The sequence below is a fragment of the Marmota marmota genome, unplaced genomic scaffold, assembly GCF_001458135.2.
Source record: "Marmota marmota marmota unplaced genomic scaffold, marMar, whole genome shotgun sequence".
Lineage (NCBI taxonomy): Eukaryota > Metazoa > Chordata > Mammalia > Rodentia > Sciuridae > Marmota > Marmota marmota.
In genome coordinates, this window is record NW_026000174.1 from 53,366,787 (window position 1) to 53,381,705 (window position 14,919).

Consider the following 14,919-nt stretch of genomic DNA (forward strand, 5'->3'; position numbering starts at 1 on the left):
CACCACTGTCACCGATAAGGTCTAGTTTATTGCCTGACAGTAGTATCTGTGCTTTTTATGGCTAGTCCTTTTAATTGGTTATACTGAAGTCAGGAGAGTTGACCCTAGAAACTTCCAGTAGTAGATCTGTAGTCTGGGCCGGAATGAGACCATATTTCTGTCTCTGTTAGGCAAATCAGAATTTGCTCAATAAAATTCTTTAGTGTGTCCTGAGATGTTTGAAAAATTGTACTTCATGAGATTTTTGTTTTCTGAAAGAATCATCTGCTCTCTTTAGGTTCACAGAGTGCCAGGATGAGTGAATCAAATGCCTATTCTGACGAGAGTCCTATAATGTACCTGAAGCATAGCTGCTTTTATCATTACTATTATTGCTGACCAGCTTTCTGGTCCGGGGTTTTTTCTTTGCCGCCTCACTGCAGCATGGTCAGTTTTCTGGGTTTTGCTGTGTTTGGCTTCTAATAAAGGAGAAGGAAAGGGATAGGTGGAAAGGAAGGCGCTGGCGTCACCTAAGGAGGGAGGAAGAGCCAGCGGGGCAGAAATCGAGGAGCCCCAGAGGATCTGTGTGGCGGGCAGGGCCCTGCACAGGCGGCCTTTCCCAGGGAGGTGGGTCGGACCTCTGCTTTGCTTGTCGGGCCCTTGATGGGTCCTGTGCACTGTGGAGGGAATGTCCCTGTCACTGTGTTCATTCTCATGCATTTGCACCTCTAGCTTAGCCCACAGCCCTCCTGCAGGGAAGGTGGAGCGGCAGGATCTGGAGCAGAGGCCAGGGACACACTGGTGACGGCCCATTCCAGAACACCTGTGTGTTCTCAAACACCACCGCGTGCTCTATAACACGTGCAGTTATCACTCGCCAATCAGAAATAAAACAAAACTAAAAAAATGCCAAGGAGCCTTCTTATACCCCTGCTTATCAGCCACTTTGGGCATAAAGTGAACTCAGCATTGTGAGTTGGAGTCACTCTTTGGGGCAGGTGTGGGAAAGGAAGAATCTTTTTCTTATGTCTCAGCCCAGGCTTGTGCGCTGGCATGGCTAAAGGCAGAGTGTGGGCCAGCTTTGGAGCTGGGTATTCAGTTTTAATTTTTGGTAGACCCTACTAAAGCGTAGTGGTTAATTTTATGACCCAGAGTTTAGTTTATTTTAAAAATATTTTGGCTCTGGGGAGGAAAGAGAACCCTTAACTGATGAGGCCCTCATTTTGACACGTGTGGATGGACTGGCTTTCTTCTGACGGTGGTTTTCGGGTCGGGGCTCTGGCTCTCGCAGTGCAGCTGTTGGGGGAACACGAACCACGCTGATCTTCTGTGGGCGTGTTCAGTTGGTCAAGGGGCTGTCAGCTCTGGTCCTCCTGCCAGCAAACGCATCTGATGTTCCAAGTGTAGCATTAGTGACGTGTATATAAAGAAAAAAAAAGGCTTTGAAATTTTAGAGGTGAAAGTGATGTTTTTCACTTTCTCTACATTCACTAAAATAAATATTGTGGTTCACGCGTCTGCTGCTGGGAGGGCTGGTGCAGGCGGCAGTCTGCGCCCTCCCACTTTTTTTCCTGGATCCAACCAAGTGCCTGTCTCTTCTGGTCACAGTCGACGCTAAATGGCTAGGTTTGAGGTCTAAGTGGACACTGAGGAGCAGGCACAGAACTCTGTGAGCTTTCATCGCAGCAGTTTTGAGCCCCTGCTTTGCCCTGCCGGCTCCTCAGTTGCCTGGTGAAGGTCGAGTTCGTCTGCCTGGGCCCAGCCTTTGTCCGGAGGAAGCGGTAGCCCTGCGCACTTCAGAAAGGGGAACTCAGCCTATAGTCTGCATTAATCCAGGTATAGGTTTGAATTGACATTAAGGGACCCCCAGCTTCAGATGTGACCCTCACAGTCCTGAGTGGGCAGCGTGGGCGCTGTCAGGACGGTCAACCCAACAGGGCAGCCGGAGCCAAAGCAGCAGCTACCTTCCGTTGAGCTGCATTCAGGGTCCTGGGCACCAACTTTACACTGAGCAACTTGGGGACTTCTGAAGCAGGCTAAAGGGTTTTGTATGGAGATGATCTAATATTTTACTTTGGGTATATGACAGGGATTGGCAGGATAGGCTTGGGGTCATCTTCAGCCAACCTGAATGTACTGCAGTACTTTTTTCAAGTTACAGAGAATTCCTCTTTCACATCTCTCTCAGCATCCAACATGGAGAAAATTGTTAATTGATATACTTTTAAAAAGACCTGTGTCTGCCAGGTGTGATGGCACACACCTGTAACCCCAGCTTCGGGGGAGGCTGGGGCAGGAGGATTGCAAGTTCAAGGCCACTTCAGCAACTTACGGAGACCCTGTCTCTAAATAAAAATATAAAAAGAGCTGGGGGTATAGCTCAGTGGTTAAAGCACCCCTAGGTTCAATCCCTGGTAAAAAAAAAAAAAAAAAAAGGGTCCTTGACACAAGGAGTTCTTTTTCTCCCATGAGCTGGGCCAAAGCTCATACTGTGAAACTAACAGGTCACCTGTCTCAGCTGTTTATCTTTCAGAAATTCAGCAGTGCCTTTGAAGAACCATTTTTTAAGTTACTTTATGTGAACAAAAGGTGACACTTGTAAAGTTTTGCCTGCTGTAGTTCCACAGGATGAGATATGAGATGCAGGGGCATGCTGTTGCATTTAGAGTTTGAAGGAGTTAGGCCCCTCATCTAGGCTCTGCAACAGAGCAGAGCCTGGGGATTTCCAGCCTTGACACTGTTTCCTTCTGTGTCCTGTCTGGACCTCTTTAAGGTATCAGCAGAGAAGTGGAGTTCCTAGGGCTTCCCAGCCTCCCCCTCTGCAGATGGTGATGGAGCAGTGTTGTGGCTGGTCAGCGCACGCTGCTCTACCCAGGAAGGAGGCCACGCTGGGATGAGGAGTGGAGAGGACTTTGTTACTTCCAGTCCTTATGACAAGCCTGTGAGGAAGCTGTCATTATCCCCATTTTATATAAATAAGAAAGTGAAACTCAGTCAGTGATCTGCCTGAATCAAAAGCAGCAAGGGGCAGAGACAGAAGTTAGCACGGGTCTCTCTCAGTCGGAAGCTCCTGCCCTTTGTGCTGAGCCCACTGCATCCTTTTAGATGACCATTTCAGTGCAGGAAAACCCTGGCTCTCGTCTGTCTCCTCTCTGATTTGGGATCATATAGAGGAACTAGCTTCTTGTTAGAGCTCACAGAGAGACAGAGGATCAATCTATTCAGTACTAATGGGGAGAGAAGTCTCTTCCCTTTTCACAAATCTGCCTTGCAATTCTCTTCACCCTCTGTAGTCCCAGTCCTAATTTAAAAAAAAAAAAAAAAAGGTAAACTTTCCAGAATTAAAATTTCCTGTCAGGGTCATAGTATTAAAGGCATGGCTGCCCACTTGTCCCTGACCTCCATAGGGGGACACTGAAGCCTGGGAGACTTGTAGTTCCCTGTCATGGAAGTCGAGCTCATTTGAAAAAGGGAAGAGTCCAGGAAGCTGGGAGTTCCCTTTAGAATCTGTTAGATGGTGGTCCTTGGACACTTGGCCACTGAAATGGAGGCTCCTTCTGTGGAAGCTGTCCGCTCCGCAGACCTAGCCTACGAGGGAGGAGTCGTCACGTTTCTAACACAGCCGTGATTCATTCTGCATTTCCATCTGTGCCCCATATCATCCCCCTGGCTTTCATCACTCTCTAAAACTTCCCATCAAAGACTTCACAGGAGCAAGTCAGCTCCCTGGGGACGTTGTCTCAAGTAATTCTTTGGATACATGTAGCTGGAGAGCGTGGAAGTGCCTATCGGGCCAATATGCCATCCACGCCCTGGGCGAGAGCCCACCGTCCAGCATGGGGGCTTGTTTCTGCTCCCCCAGAGCAGCAGACCTGTTCTCTACCCATGGGGGAAAGGAGCTGTTGGTTACCCTGGGGAAGTGACATGGCAGAGGTTCCGTGTCACTTAGTTTTGTGAGCACATGAGACGCTCTGAGTTCTGGGGCAGGGGTTCTGCTTATCTAAACATGGACATGGGTAGCATGAGCTTGGCCACCACTGCACGAGGCTCGAGAAACCCTCTGGTTCTGGCAGCAGACACAGACTTTCAAGGGAAACATAGCTGACCTCGGGTGGGTGTCTGCCTTGCGCCAGGAGCTATGCAGCTGAGCACCTGTGGTCCCGCTCAGTTGGTCGTACAAAGGGGGTCACCAGTCCTGCCCCACAGTCGAAGAAGCAAGCTCAACGTGGTGGACCTGTCTGGGTTGTCCAGCTGGCCAACGGGAGGCCTAGGCTGTTGCACGACTGTGTTCTTGCTGCGTTTGCTGCTGTTCTCTGGAGTCCTGGGCCCACAGAGCTATTTTCTTTAGTCCTTCACCTGATGTCAACTAGAAATCTGACCAAAGTTCACGCATTTCAGGCAAAAGGATGCCTTATGTTACTGAAGTCATTTCAGTCCATCTGAAGACAGTTTGTACCATCAGGAAACTCTTGCCCCGTAACTCACCTAGTGAAAGTTAGGGTTCATAACTGTGGAGACCATGGGGGAAAATTCCCTTTCATCTGCACTACAGTCAAGGTTCCATTAGAAGACAGAAACCACACGGTGATTTGAATAGGAAAATTTTAATATGAATAGTGATAAACATACAACAGGATTTGTCTACTAACCTGATAAAGAGAACTTTAAAGATCATAGGAAGCTACATACACATATGGTTACACTACTGGAGGGACTACACCAGGGGCAGCCAGAGGAATGAGGAGTTATGCTGCATTTGTGGACAGTATGTAAAAACGCAGTCTACTGCCATGTATAACTAATTAGAACAAATAAAAAATTTTAAAAAAAAAAGATTATAGGACGTGACCCTGGGAGCCCAGTCCCCCACTGGGCCTGAGGTTCCACTGTGTTGGGAAGAGCAGTGCGGGGCCCAGTGCCTGGGGAAGCTTGCTCAGTGCCCAGACCAAGACTGAAAGCAGGAAACCAGCCCTGCTCAGACTCCCACGGAACCCCACGGCAGCGGCCTGGGGTGGGACAGGGCTTGCTGGAAACTGGCAAGGGTTGCAGTGGAACCCACCCAGAGATGCCCAGAACCCACCCAAACTGTCTTCAGATGGACTGAAATGATTTCAGCAACCCAAGGCAGCTCAGACGTGGAAAAGGTACAGCAGAAAAGCCCCTTCCTCCTGCGTGTGAAGTGCTTTGAGCTTCTCGGTCACTTTGAAGGACATGAAGGAATTCTGAAATCAAAACTTTTGAGAACCATCGGTCTAGAATGTAGGGCTGTCACCTTCAGCTGGAGAGTGTAACTCGTGGTTTAAAGGATTGGGAATAGTAGCTGTGTGTCGGGGATTTTATTTATCTGAGGTAAGAAGTGAGATGCAGGGAAGGAGGATGCCTGCTGGTGAGGGTGGTTGGACCTTCCGAGTTCTGCTCCAGATCGGGGGAAGCAGGGAGCTGCGCTGGCCTCATTGTTCATTAGCTGTGTATTGCCAGACAAGTTCCTTAACCTCTCTGAGTCATGTAAATACTACATTATAAATAATTTCTGCCTCTTAGGATTGTCAGGAGGGTTGAATGACAGTAAAGGATCTGGCACATATCACTTAAGTAATCAAGATCCCCATCTCTGCTTATTTAATTATATGAGAAGAAGGGACTTGCTTGAGATGCATAATTGATGCAGAACGCAAGTCTGGGTCTCTCATTTATCCCAGAGATACTTACTGATGATGTGCCAGGAATGAAGCTAGAGGTGGCTGCTGTCACAGTAAGTGGCAGTAATCCATTGCCCTGTTTCTTTGGTCTCAGGTTCAGCCCTTTCCCAAACACACTTTTTTGGAATTGACCACTTTTTTAGGTTCTTTGCTGTAGGCTTTTTTGAAATTCAGCTGATCTTCCTTGACCCCAGGGCCTGCCCCTTCACAGCCCCCTCAGGACCGTAGCAGGGCCGCAGCAGTGCCCTGGACAGTGGTGCTATGGGGCTCACAGGTCAGGGTTCTGCCTGCAGCCAGCTGGGCTGCCTCTTCCCCTGGCCTTCCCTGTCTCCTTCAATGTGGAGACTTGGGAGTGGACACAGGCATCTTGGGGCCTCATGACCCACAAAAATTAGATATTCCCCTTGATTGCATAATGCGTTTTTTGAAAGTAGTGCACCACCAGGCCTTCTTGTTCTTGACAGATGTTATGTGAACAATGAACTGCCTCCCCAAGAACCCAAGGTCTGTGGACATTGCTACTGTAACAGAGAAAGATTAACTTCATGTTCTGCTAAATGCCACATTCAAAAGCAAAAACCTATGATTGAATTGCTCCAGTCATTTCAGAGTAGAATGGGAAAAAAATGAGAGGCAAGACATGGGTTGGTATTTCTTAATTATACAAGAAAATCCCATATAGCTGGACCTGGAAATTGGATATTTACCCTGTGAATTGGTTGTGATGAGAAACCAAACCTAGTGAGTCAGGGAGGAAGGAATGAAGTGCTAGGCCTTGGTCCAGTGCTATGTGCTCTTGGGCCGGAGGGTCTGGCTGGTCTGGGACCAGCTGGTCTGGGACCAGCCTGGAGGGTTCTGGGAGCCCAGTGTGCTAGCTGAAGGCACTGGGCTTCCTGGCATAGCTTCAGGCAGGTTCTGAGCAGGGCATGGGGACAAGGAGGTGTGTTGCAGAATCTTTGCCAGAGGTGGTGGAGTTCTGATACTAAAGCGAGGTCCTGAGCCCCTCTCCTCCTGTCTTCATGACCTCGGTCGAGTCGTTTCACTTCTCTGCCTCTCAGTTGTGAGCCGGAGCCAATGAACTTGTCTTTGTTAAGACAGTGTTATAATTAGTAGTGTTGTAAGGATGCGGAGAGGGTAGAAATACGTGCATGTGTGTCTGTTTCCCACTATGACAAGGACACACGTGTGAGACACCCCCTCCCGAGTCCTCGCGCCTTTGCTCATGGCGGGGGGCTAGAGATGTCAGCAGTTTCTTCCAAGTGCTGACGCCCTTGCCGCCTTATCTCCTCATTAAAGGCTAGACAGTATAGTCAAGACCTTGTTTTATTTTTCTTCTAGATTCTCTCTGGCCGAAAATCCGGGTTCCATTAAAAGTCGTGAGGACCGCCGAGAACAAGCTGAGTAACCGCTTCTTCCCTTACGATGAGATCGAGACCGAGGCTGTGCTGGCCATCGACGACGACATCATCATGCTGACCTCTGACGAGCTGCAGTTTGGTTATGAGGTGAGCAGCTTTTAAACAAGATGGGAACAGGCTTTCTATTTACAGCTGTTTTCTTGTCTTTCCAGAAAAAAGCATTATATTTCATTCTCCAGGGTCATGATTTCTAAAATCTCCCAATGAAGTTTAAACACCAGCCATGAGAATGTGGATTAGGAAACTGATCTTTAAAACCTCAGGGAAAACTCAATTCCAAAATGACAACTGGGCCCTCCTCTGATTGGGAACTCCCAGGGAGAGTCCCAGGGGACATTTTCAAAGAGCGTCCATAGCATTTAACAAGCACCTAATTGATGTCTCCTCCAACAGCATTTCCCTTGACTGGGCAGCTGGGCACCGCAACAGTAAAACGAACTCAGTTAGCTGAGACGCCATGACGCTGACAAACAGAAAACAGACCCTGCTGGTGGCTGGCGCTCTGAGCTCTCAGTAGAGGGGCCGGCCGCCTGTCTTCAGGGAGAAACACTCCCCATCCCTGCGTACTCCTGCGGCTGATGGATTACGCTGGGTTCAGGGGTTAAGTATGGAGACCAGCAAAGGTCTCCCCAGGGGAAAGTGCCAGAGCCCAGGCCTGGCGAGAAGCAATCCAGTTGACGAGACCTGTCAGGGAGGATGTGTGCAGCCTGACGGCGACAGAGGCCTGCGCGGCAGGGGCCACCGCAGTGTCAGCGCCAGCACAGTGGAGAGTAAAATCAATGAGGTCCAGCTGGCACAGGGGAAAGTGCTGAGATCTGTCCTCCAGGATCACCCTGTCTTTGGGAGAGAGGAGCCATCTTCTTTAGTTTACTCAGGATTTGTTGAATTTGGAGTTCTCAAGGATTCATGAAATTGTGTTACACAAAGCCATATTTACTACATATGTTTAATATAGAAATTTATTTTAAAATCTTTAAATCAAAGGTGGGTTTTATGAGCAAGAATAAGGAATCCCACCACCACCAAAATCAAAAATTAAAAACTTAAGTTTTCCCAGATTTTTTTTTTTAAATATAGCACCATTTGAGTGTAAAAAAAAAATAGATAGTTGTGTAGTACTGTGAGCACTGCAGAATTGACTAGGGAAAGGCGTGAAGAGTAGAATAGCCATTAAAACATCTTTTTGGATTCATTTTCATTCATAGGAGATGACCTGTACATCATTACATCTAGAGTATTGGTGTACTGTGGTTTCCATTTTTTTAATTTATTCTGATTTGTTATACATGATGGCAGAATGCAATTCATTTCATTTTATACGTATAGAGCACAATTTTTCAAGACACTCATTGTACACAAAGTAATTTCACACCATTCGTGTCTTATACATGTATTTAGGGTAATGATATCTAACTCATTCCACCATCATTCCTACCCCCTTCCCCCCTCCTTTTTCCTCCCTCCCCTTTGCTCTATCTAAAGTTCCTCCATTCCTCCCATGCTCCCCCCCAATCGCCATTATGAGTCAGCATCCTCATATCAAAGAAAACATTTGGCCTTTGGTTTTTTGGGATTGGCTTGCTTCATTTAGCATTATATTCTCCAACTTCATCCATTTACCTTCAAATGCCATGATTTTATTCTCTTTAATGCTGAGTAATATTCCATTGTGTATATATACCAAAGTTTCCCTATATATTCATTACTGAAGGGCATTTGGATTGGTTCCACAATTTAGCTACTGTGAATTGTGCTGCTATAAACATTGATGTAGCTGTATCCCTGAAGTATGCTGTTTTTAAATCCTATGGGTATGAAGCAAGGAGTGGGATAGCTGGGTCAAATGGTGGTCCCATTCCAAGTTTTCTAAGGAATCTCCATACTGCTTTCCAGATTGGCTGCACCAATTTGCAGTCCCACCAGCAATGTATGAGTGTGTCTTTTTTCCCACATCCTCACCAACACTTATTGTTGTTTGTACTCTTGATAGCTGCCATTCTGACTGGAGTGAGTTGAAATCTTAGAGTGGTTTTGATTTGCATTTCTCTTATTGCTAGAGATGATGAACATTTTTTCATATGTTTGCTGATTGATTGTATACCATCTTCCGAGAAGTGTCTATTCAGTTCCTTAGCCCATTTATTGATTGAGTTATTTGTTCTTTTGGTGTTAAGGTTTTTGAATGCTTTATATACCCTAGAGATTAGTGCTCTATCTGATGTGCTTGTGGTAAAGATTTGCTCCCATTCTGTAGGCTCTCTATTCACCTCACTGATTGTTTCTTTTGCTGAGAAGAAGCTTTGTAGTTTGAATCCATCCCATTTATTGATTCTTGGTTTTAATTCTTGCACTACAGGAATCTTATAAAGTAAGTTGGGGCCTAATCTGACATGATGGAGATTTGGGCCTACTTTTTCTTCCATTAACTTGCCTACTTATTTTCTCTAGTCAACTCATGGGAAAAAAGACTAATTTTTTCTGCCAGTGTTCTCTCTCTTTGTTGCATGTAATGGCTTCAGACAGTACCTGTGTTTATTTTCGTGGCAAAAGTGAGGTGGAAAAGGAACGTTCAAAAAGATGTAGCCAAGATGGACAGAGTGCCGCCTATTTGGTATTTCCAGTTGGTCTAAAGAAGTCTAATAAAGAAAGATGGGTGAAATGCATTCCTGAGGTTTCTTTCAACCTTGAGTTGAAACCTTGAGATCTCAGGAATATTGACACCTGGGACCTTTTTCAACCGTGAGCTTGTTCGTGCAGGAAAGGGTTGGATGAGAGGAGTCTCACCACTGTCCTCTGATGCCTGGATGGATTCCACATCACCTCTGAGGAGTTAGCATATCCTAGAGGAGTGAGATCAGGAAGCTGCCTCATCTCCTCCATGGGCCTTCTTCAGATGCTGGGGAAGGAGCACTCTCATAGCTACCTTCTGCATACATGACTTCCTGTATTCCTATCACTTAGTGTCCTTAACTTACCCACACTGCCTTCATTCTTTCTGCAAATGAAAAATACAAAGAAGGTGTGTTTTTCTCATTCTGTGATCGGACTAAACAAGGGCACAATGGTGTACACCGTGATCCCAGTAACTCGGGAGGCTAAGACAGGAGGATCACAAGTTTTAAGGCCAGCCTCAGCAACTTAGGCCCCAAGCAACGTAGTGAAATGCTATCTCAAGAAATAAAAAGGACAGGGGATATAACTTAGTGCTAAAGTCCCCTGGGTTCAATCCCTAGTACCAAAACAAAACAAAAGAAAATAAAAATATTAGATATTTTGCCTGAAATTTTATAGCCAGTAAGTGGAAGAGTTATAATTTAAATCAAAGTTTAAACCAATCTGAATTGAAGTTTGACTGGAGTTTGTGCTATCTGTCTTCAAATGTTTACCCTGAACAACATCTGCCAGAGACCACTGGTTCTCCAAGGTAGCACTTAGAGTCCCCAGCAGGTTGCTGTCTATCACTAAATGATTCTGAAGTTAAGGCAAACAGATTTCAGACACCCCTGCCATTGATGCTTTCTAGGGTCATTATCCTAGTACTTCTGTGTAGTAAGTAATGTTATGGCTACCTTAGGATACCCCTTGACCAAGTTTATGACCATGGACAAGTTATTTAATCTCTGTGTTTTAGTTTATTCTTACATAAAACGGCAGTGACAGCAGCTACTTGCAAGGTTATCCTGTGCATCGGTTAAGGTGACATAGGGCCTACTTACCATGTGGAAAACACTCCACAAGTACCTGGGGAACAGAAGGTGGCATGCCAGACAGCTGCCTTCTGCCTGCCACCACCGTTCCCTTCCTGACGCTCTGACTTTCGTTACTCTGTTCATGAATCTGCTGTGATTCATGAGAGAGACTGCTATTTTCATTATTTAGAAGAGGGTTCTTCTCATAAGATGACAGACTCCTAAGTCCTCTTTTTTATTGCCAAAGTTTGGGATTAATTTTCATCTAGGAATTGGGAGCAGGCTCCCCTGAGTAAGTAGATCAATCCATCAATCAATCACTTAATAACAATTTGCATCCTAGGGGAGTTACATTAGAACCCACACCACTCCTTTATGCCACTTACCAAATAGATGCAGTCTCTTAGGATTGTGTGTGTTAAGTTCTGCTCATTATTCCACCCTCAGTTTAGAGGTTCTGATCCCAGAGATGCTTTCAGAGTCCCCACTCTACATTAGGTTCCTAGCACTCTATACCTCCTTCTAAGGAAAGCATTAATTGTGAACTATGTTATTTAGTGTCTGCTTTTTCTTCTGGAGCGAAAGTGCCATTGGACAGGATCCATGGTTGTCTTGTTCATGACTGTATCCTCCATGCCTGACTCAGTTCCTTGCATTCCACAGTTACTCCGTAATATTTGATGAATGAATAATCTCCCATTATCAGCAGGAATGTAAAAGATGTGAAACAAATGACCTGCATGACCTTCTTCTTTATGGTGATTCATAATCTAGACAAAACCATTTTGTAAAACAGCTTAAAGTTTAAAATTTTAAATATCTTTATTAGTCTATTTTTATTGCTATAACAAAAATCCCTGAGGCTGGGCACCTTTATTTTTAAAAAGATGTTTATTTTATAGTTTCAGGAGACTCAAGGGCAAGGCAGCAACATTGGCTTGTCTGGCGAGAACCTCAAGGCAGATGATGTCACAATGGCAGGAGAGTATGTGGAAGAAAGATCACATCTCAAAATAGAAAGCCAGAGAGCAATTCAAGGGTCAGCCTCTCTCTTATAATAGCTCATTCTCAGGAGAGCATAGGGGATCCATGAGAGCTACCTTAATTACCCTTCTAACAGTAGCACTCACAATGACATGAAAACCTTCCTCTGGGCCCCATCTGTTAGAGGCTCTGCATCACCAAACTGAGGATCATCCTGTCACACATGAACCCTCTGGGAAAAACCATATCTAGAGCATAGCAGTATCTACCATCTGACCCAGCCATTCTTCCTACGGGGTTTTCCCTAGAGGAAGAAGAACATACCTCTACACACAAATACTTGTACACTAATATTCATAGCAGCTTTTATTTGTGATGTCCAAAAACTGGAAGAAGAAAATCCCCAGTGTCTGTCAGTAGTTCAGTGGGTAAATAAATAGTGATACAGATATCCATGCAGTAGAATACAGCTCAGCAGTAAATCAGAATGAGCTGTTAATACACACATCATGAATATTTTTCAAAATAATTATTCTGAGTTAATGAAGCAAGATGAAAAAGAGAATGAACTTGGTGATTCCATATATATATATATATATATATATATATNGAAAGTGGTTGACTAGAGAAAGGGTGGAGACGGTCAGACTGTAAAGAATAGGTGGAAAAATAACAAAGGGGCCTAAGAAGAGAGGAAGTAAATATGTTAATTTTCTTAATTGGGGTGATGGCTTTACTGACATGTTAAAATATCAGATTATACACTTGTAATGTTCATTTATCATATGTCAACTATATTACCAAAAGTCTGTAACAGAAAAAAATCACAGTCTTGCAGTGAAAAAAAATTAAATACTTAAAAATTTTAACAAGACATATGTCAGATAAGTCTTGTGAGACTCAGATGGTGCCGAAAGAAGCTGCAGAACAGGCTCACGATGGGAGGACGTGCTGTGCCAGGGATCCTGGGCTTACTGTCACCAAGAGGCAGCTCTTCACACCTCGTTCTGAGGGTTCAGAGCAGTCCCCACCAGAGCCCCCAAAAGCTTTGAAAAGCTTTGGTTACTGTCGTGAGATTGGCAAGCTAGCTCTGCAAAGGAAAAAGACAAGGCTGCAGGACTTCTGCCTAATGTGAAGCCTTTCTCTAAGCTACAGAGGTCAAGACACTGTGGTGTCCGTGTGACTTCAGACACAGGTCAGTGAAAGAGAAATAGACCACACACACACACATACACACACACGCACACGCACACCATCAGTTCACGTTCAGCGAAGAAGCCGACTCAGTTCAGTGTTGAGAAGACAATCTTTTCATTGAATGAATGGTGCTGCAACAATTTAACAGTCATATGTTTAAAAAAAATTTGAGAGCTGTGTATGTAGCTCAGTGATAGAATGTTTGCCTAGTGTGTGTGAGGCCCTGGGTTCCATCTCCAGCACCACCACGCCCCCCCAAAAATTTTTGACCCTTGCCTCTTACCATATTGCAGAAATTTAACACAAAATAGATATTGGATCCTAGTTCCAAATGCTAGAACTAATATAAAACTAATTGAAGCCTGTCACAGTGGCACAGACCTGTAATGCCAAGGACTTGCAGGGGATGAGGCAGGAGGATCTCAAGTTCAAGGCCAGTTTGAACAAGTCAGTGAGTCCCTGTCTCAAAAAAAAAAAAAAAAAAAAAAAGGACTGGGATGTAGCTCAATGGTAGAATGCCCCTGGGTTCCAGTACTACAATAAATAAATTAATAAGTTAATTGGAGAAAATAGAAAATTATAGTGTACTTACGCAGTGATTCTTAAATCAGAGACAAGTTATGACATAAAAAAGGTTAAGTTGAATTTAATAAAAATTAATACCACTTGGAAAAAAGACTTCTAAGAAAATAAAAGAACAAGTCATAGACTGAGAAAAGTATTTAAATATATAAAGAGCTCTCAAAATTCAAGAAGATGAAGAGTAACAAAAGCAAAAATAGATGATGAATTGCATCAAATTAAAAAGCTTCTTTATAGTAAAGGAGTCAGTGAGCAGAGTGAAAGACAACATTATTCATTATAATAGTCAAGATATGACATCATCCAAAGTGTCTATCAACTGATGAATAAAGAAAATGGACATATATATACAATGGTGTACTATTGGGCCTTAATAAATAAAAATCTGTCAATTGCAGTAACATGGATGAATCTAGAGGATGGTTATACTGTGTGAAATAAGCATGGTAACTAAACTATGTTCCAGAACTGTGCCACGCAGCTGAAACAGTGCTCAGGAAAGAAATTTATAGCATTAAATATTTGTGTTAGAAAAAAAACAAAGGTCTATAATCAGTGGCCAAAAGTTCATTCTATCTTTAGGAAACTAAGGAAAAAAATGATAAACTAAACTCAAAACAAGTAGAAGAAAAGAAATCATAAAGGTAAGTGCTAGTATCAGTGAAGTAGAATACAGACCAACAGAGAAGATTAACACGTCCACAGATTGGCTCTTGGAAAAGATGAACAAAATGGATCAACTGGCTGGACGCTTAAAAAGAGAAAGATAAGCCAAGTGCTCATTATGAGGAATACAGAGGAATTAAAGGAGTATTGTCATTACAGTCTCACAGGAATTAAAACAGTACTATGAACATTTATATGCTTTGGAAGACTTCTTTGTAAATTGCAATTTGCACAAAACTCAACAGAACATATGGGTAATCTTTTGTTAAAGAATTTGGTTGTTAGAAATTTTCCACTAAGAAAATTCTAGGCCCAGATGGCTTTACTGGTGATTTCTTGAGGAAAGTATAAAGGTTCAGCAGGAAGAAAAACATGGGGATGATTAGCTTGCTGAGTTTTACTTAGGGATAAGGCCACCCACAAGCTACTTGGAGCTCACAAGTGACTTGTCAAACACATATCACCCGTTCAGTGAGTGGCACTAGTATGGTCAGAACTCCTTTCCTGCTGTTCTCATTATGCCATGCCACCTAAGAAGACTTCATATAAACTGTTCTGGTCCTTACCTCTGTGCCATTCAGAATCATTTGTTAATATTTCTCCTTGGTAACGATAAAAACATCTGAGCACTTTCTTTCAGATTCTTACAGTCACAAATAAGAATTCTGTATTTCAGGAAAACAGAATCCATATTAGCTGTTTCAA

The 14,919-nt window shown here is 44.0% G+C and overlaps 1 protein-coding gene across 2 annotated transcripts in view; it reads left to right on the forward strand.

The window, feature by feature from the left end:
• The window catches only part of Ext2 (exostosin glycosyltransferase 2), a 145,498-nt gene that overhangs the window by 99,527 nt on the left and 31,052 nt on the right, over window positions 1-14,919 (forward strand). For both annotated transcript variants that reach the window (XM_015477806.2, XM_015477807.2), the window contains exon 10: window positions 7,017-7,183. In XM_015477806.2, coding sequence (XP_015333292.1) covers window positions 7,017-7,183 — 167 coding nt within the window. The remainder of the gene's footprint in view (window positions 1-7,016; window positions 7,184-14,919) is intronic.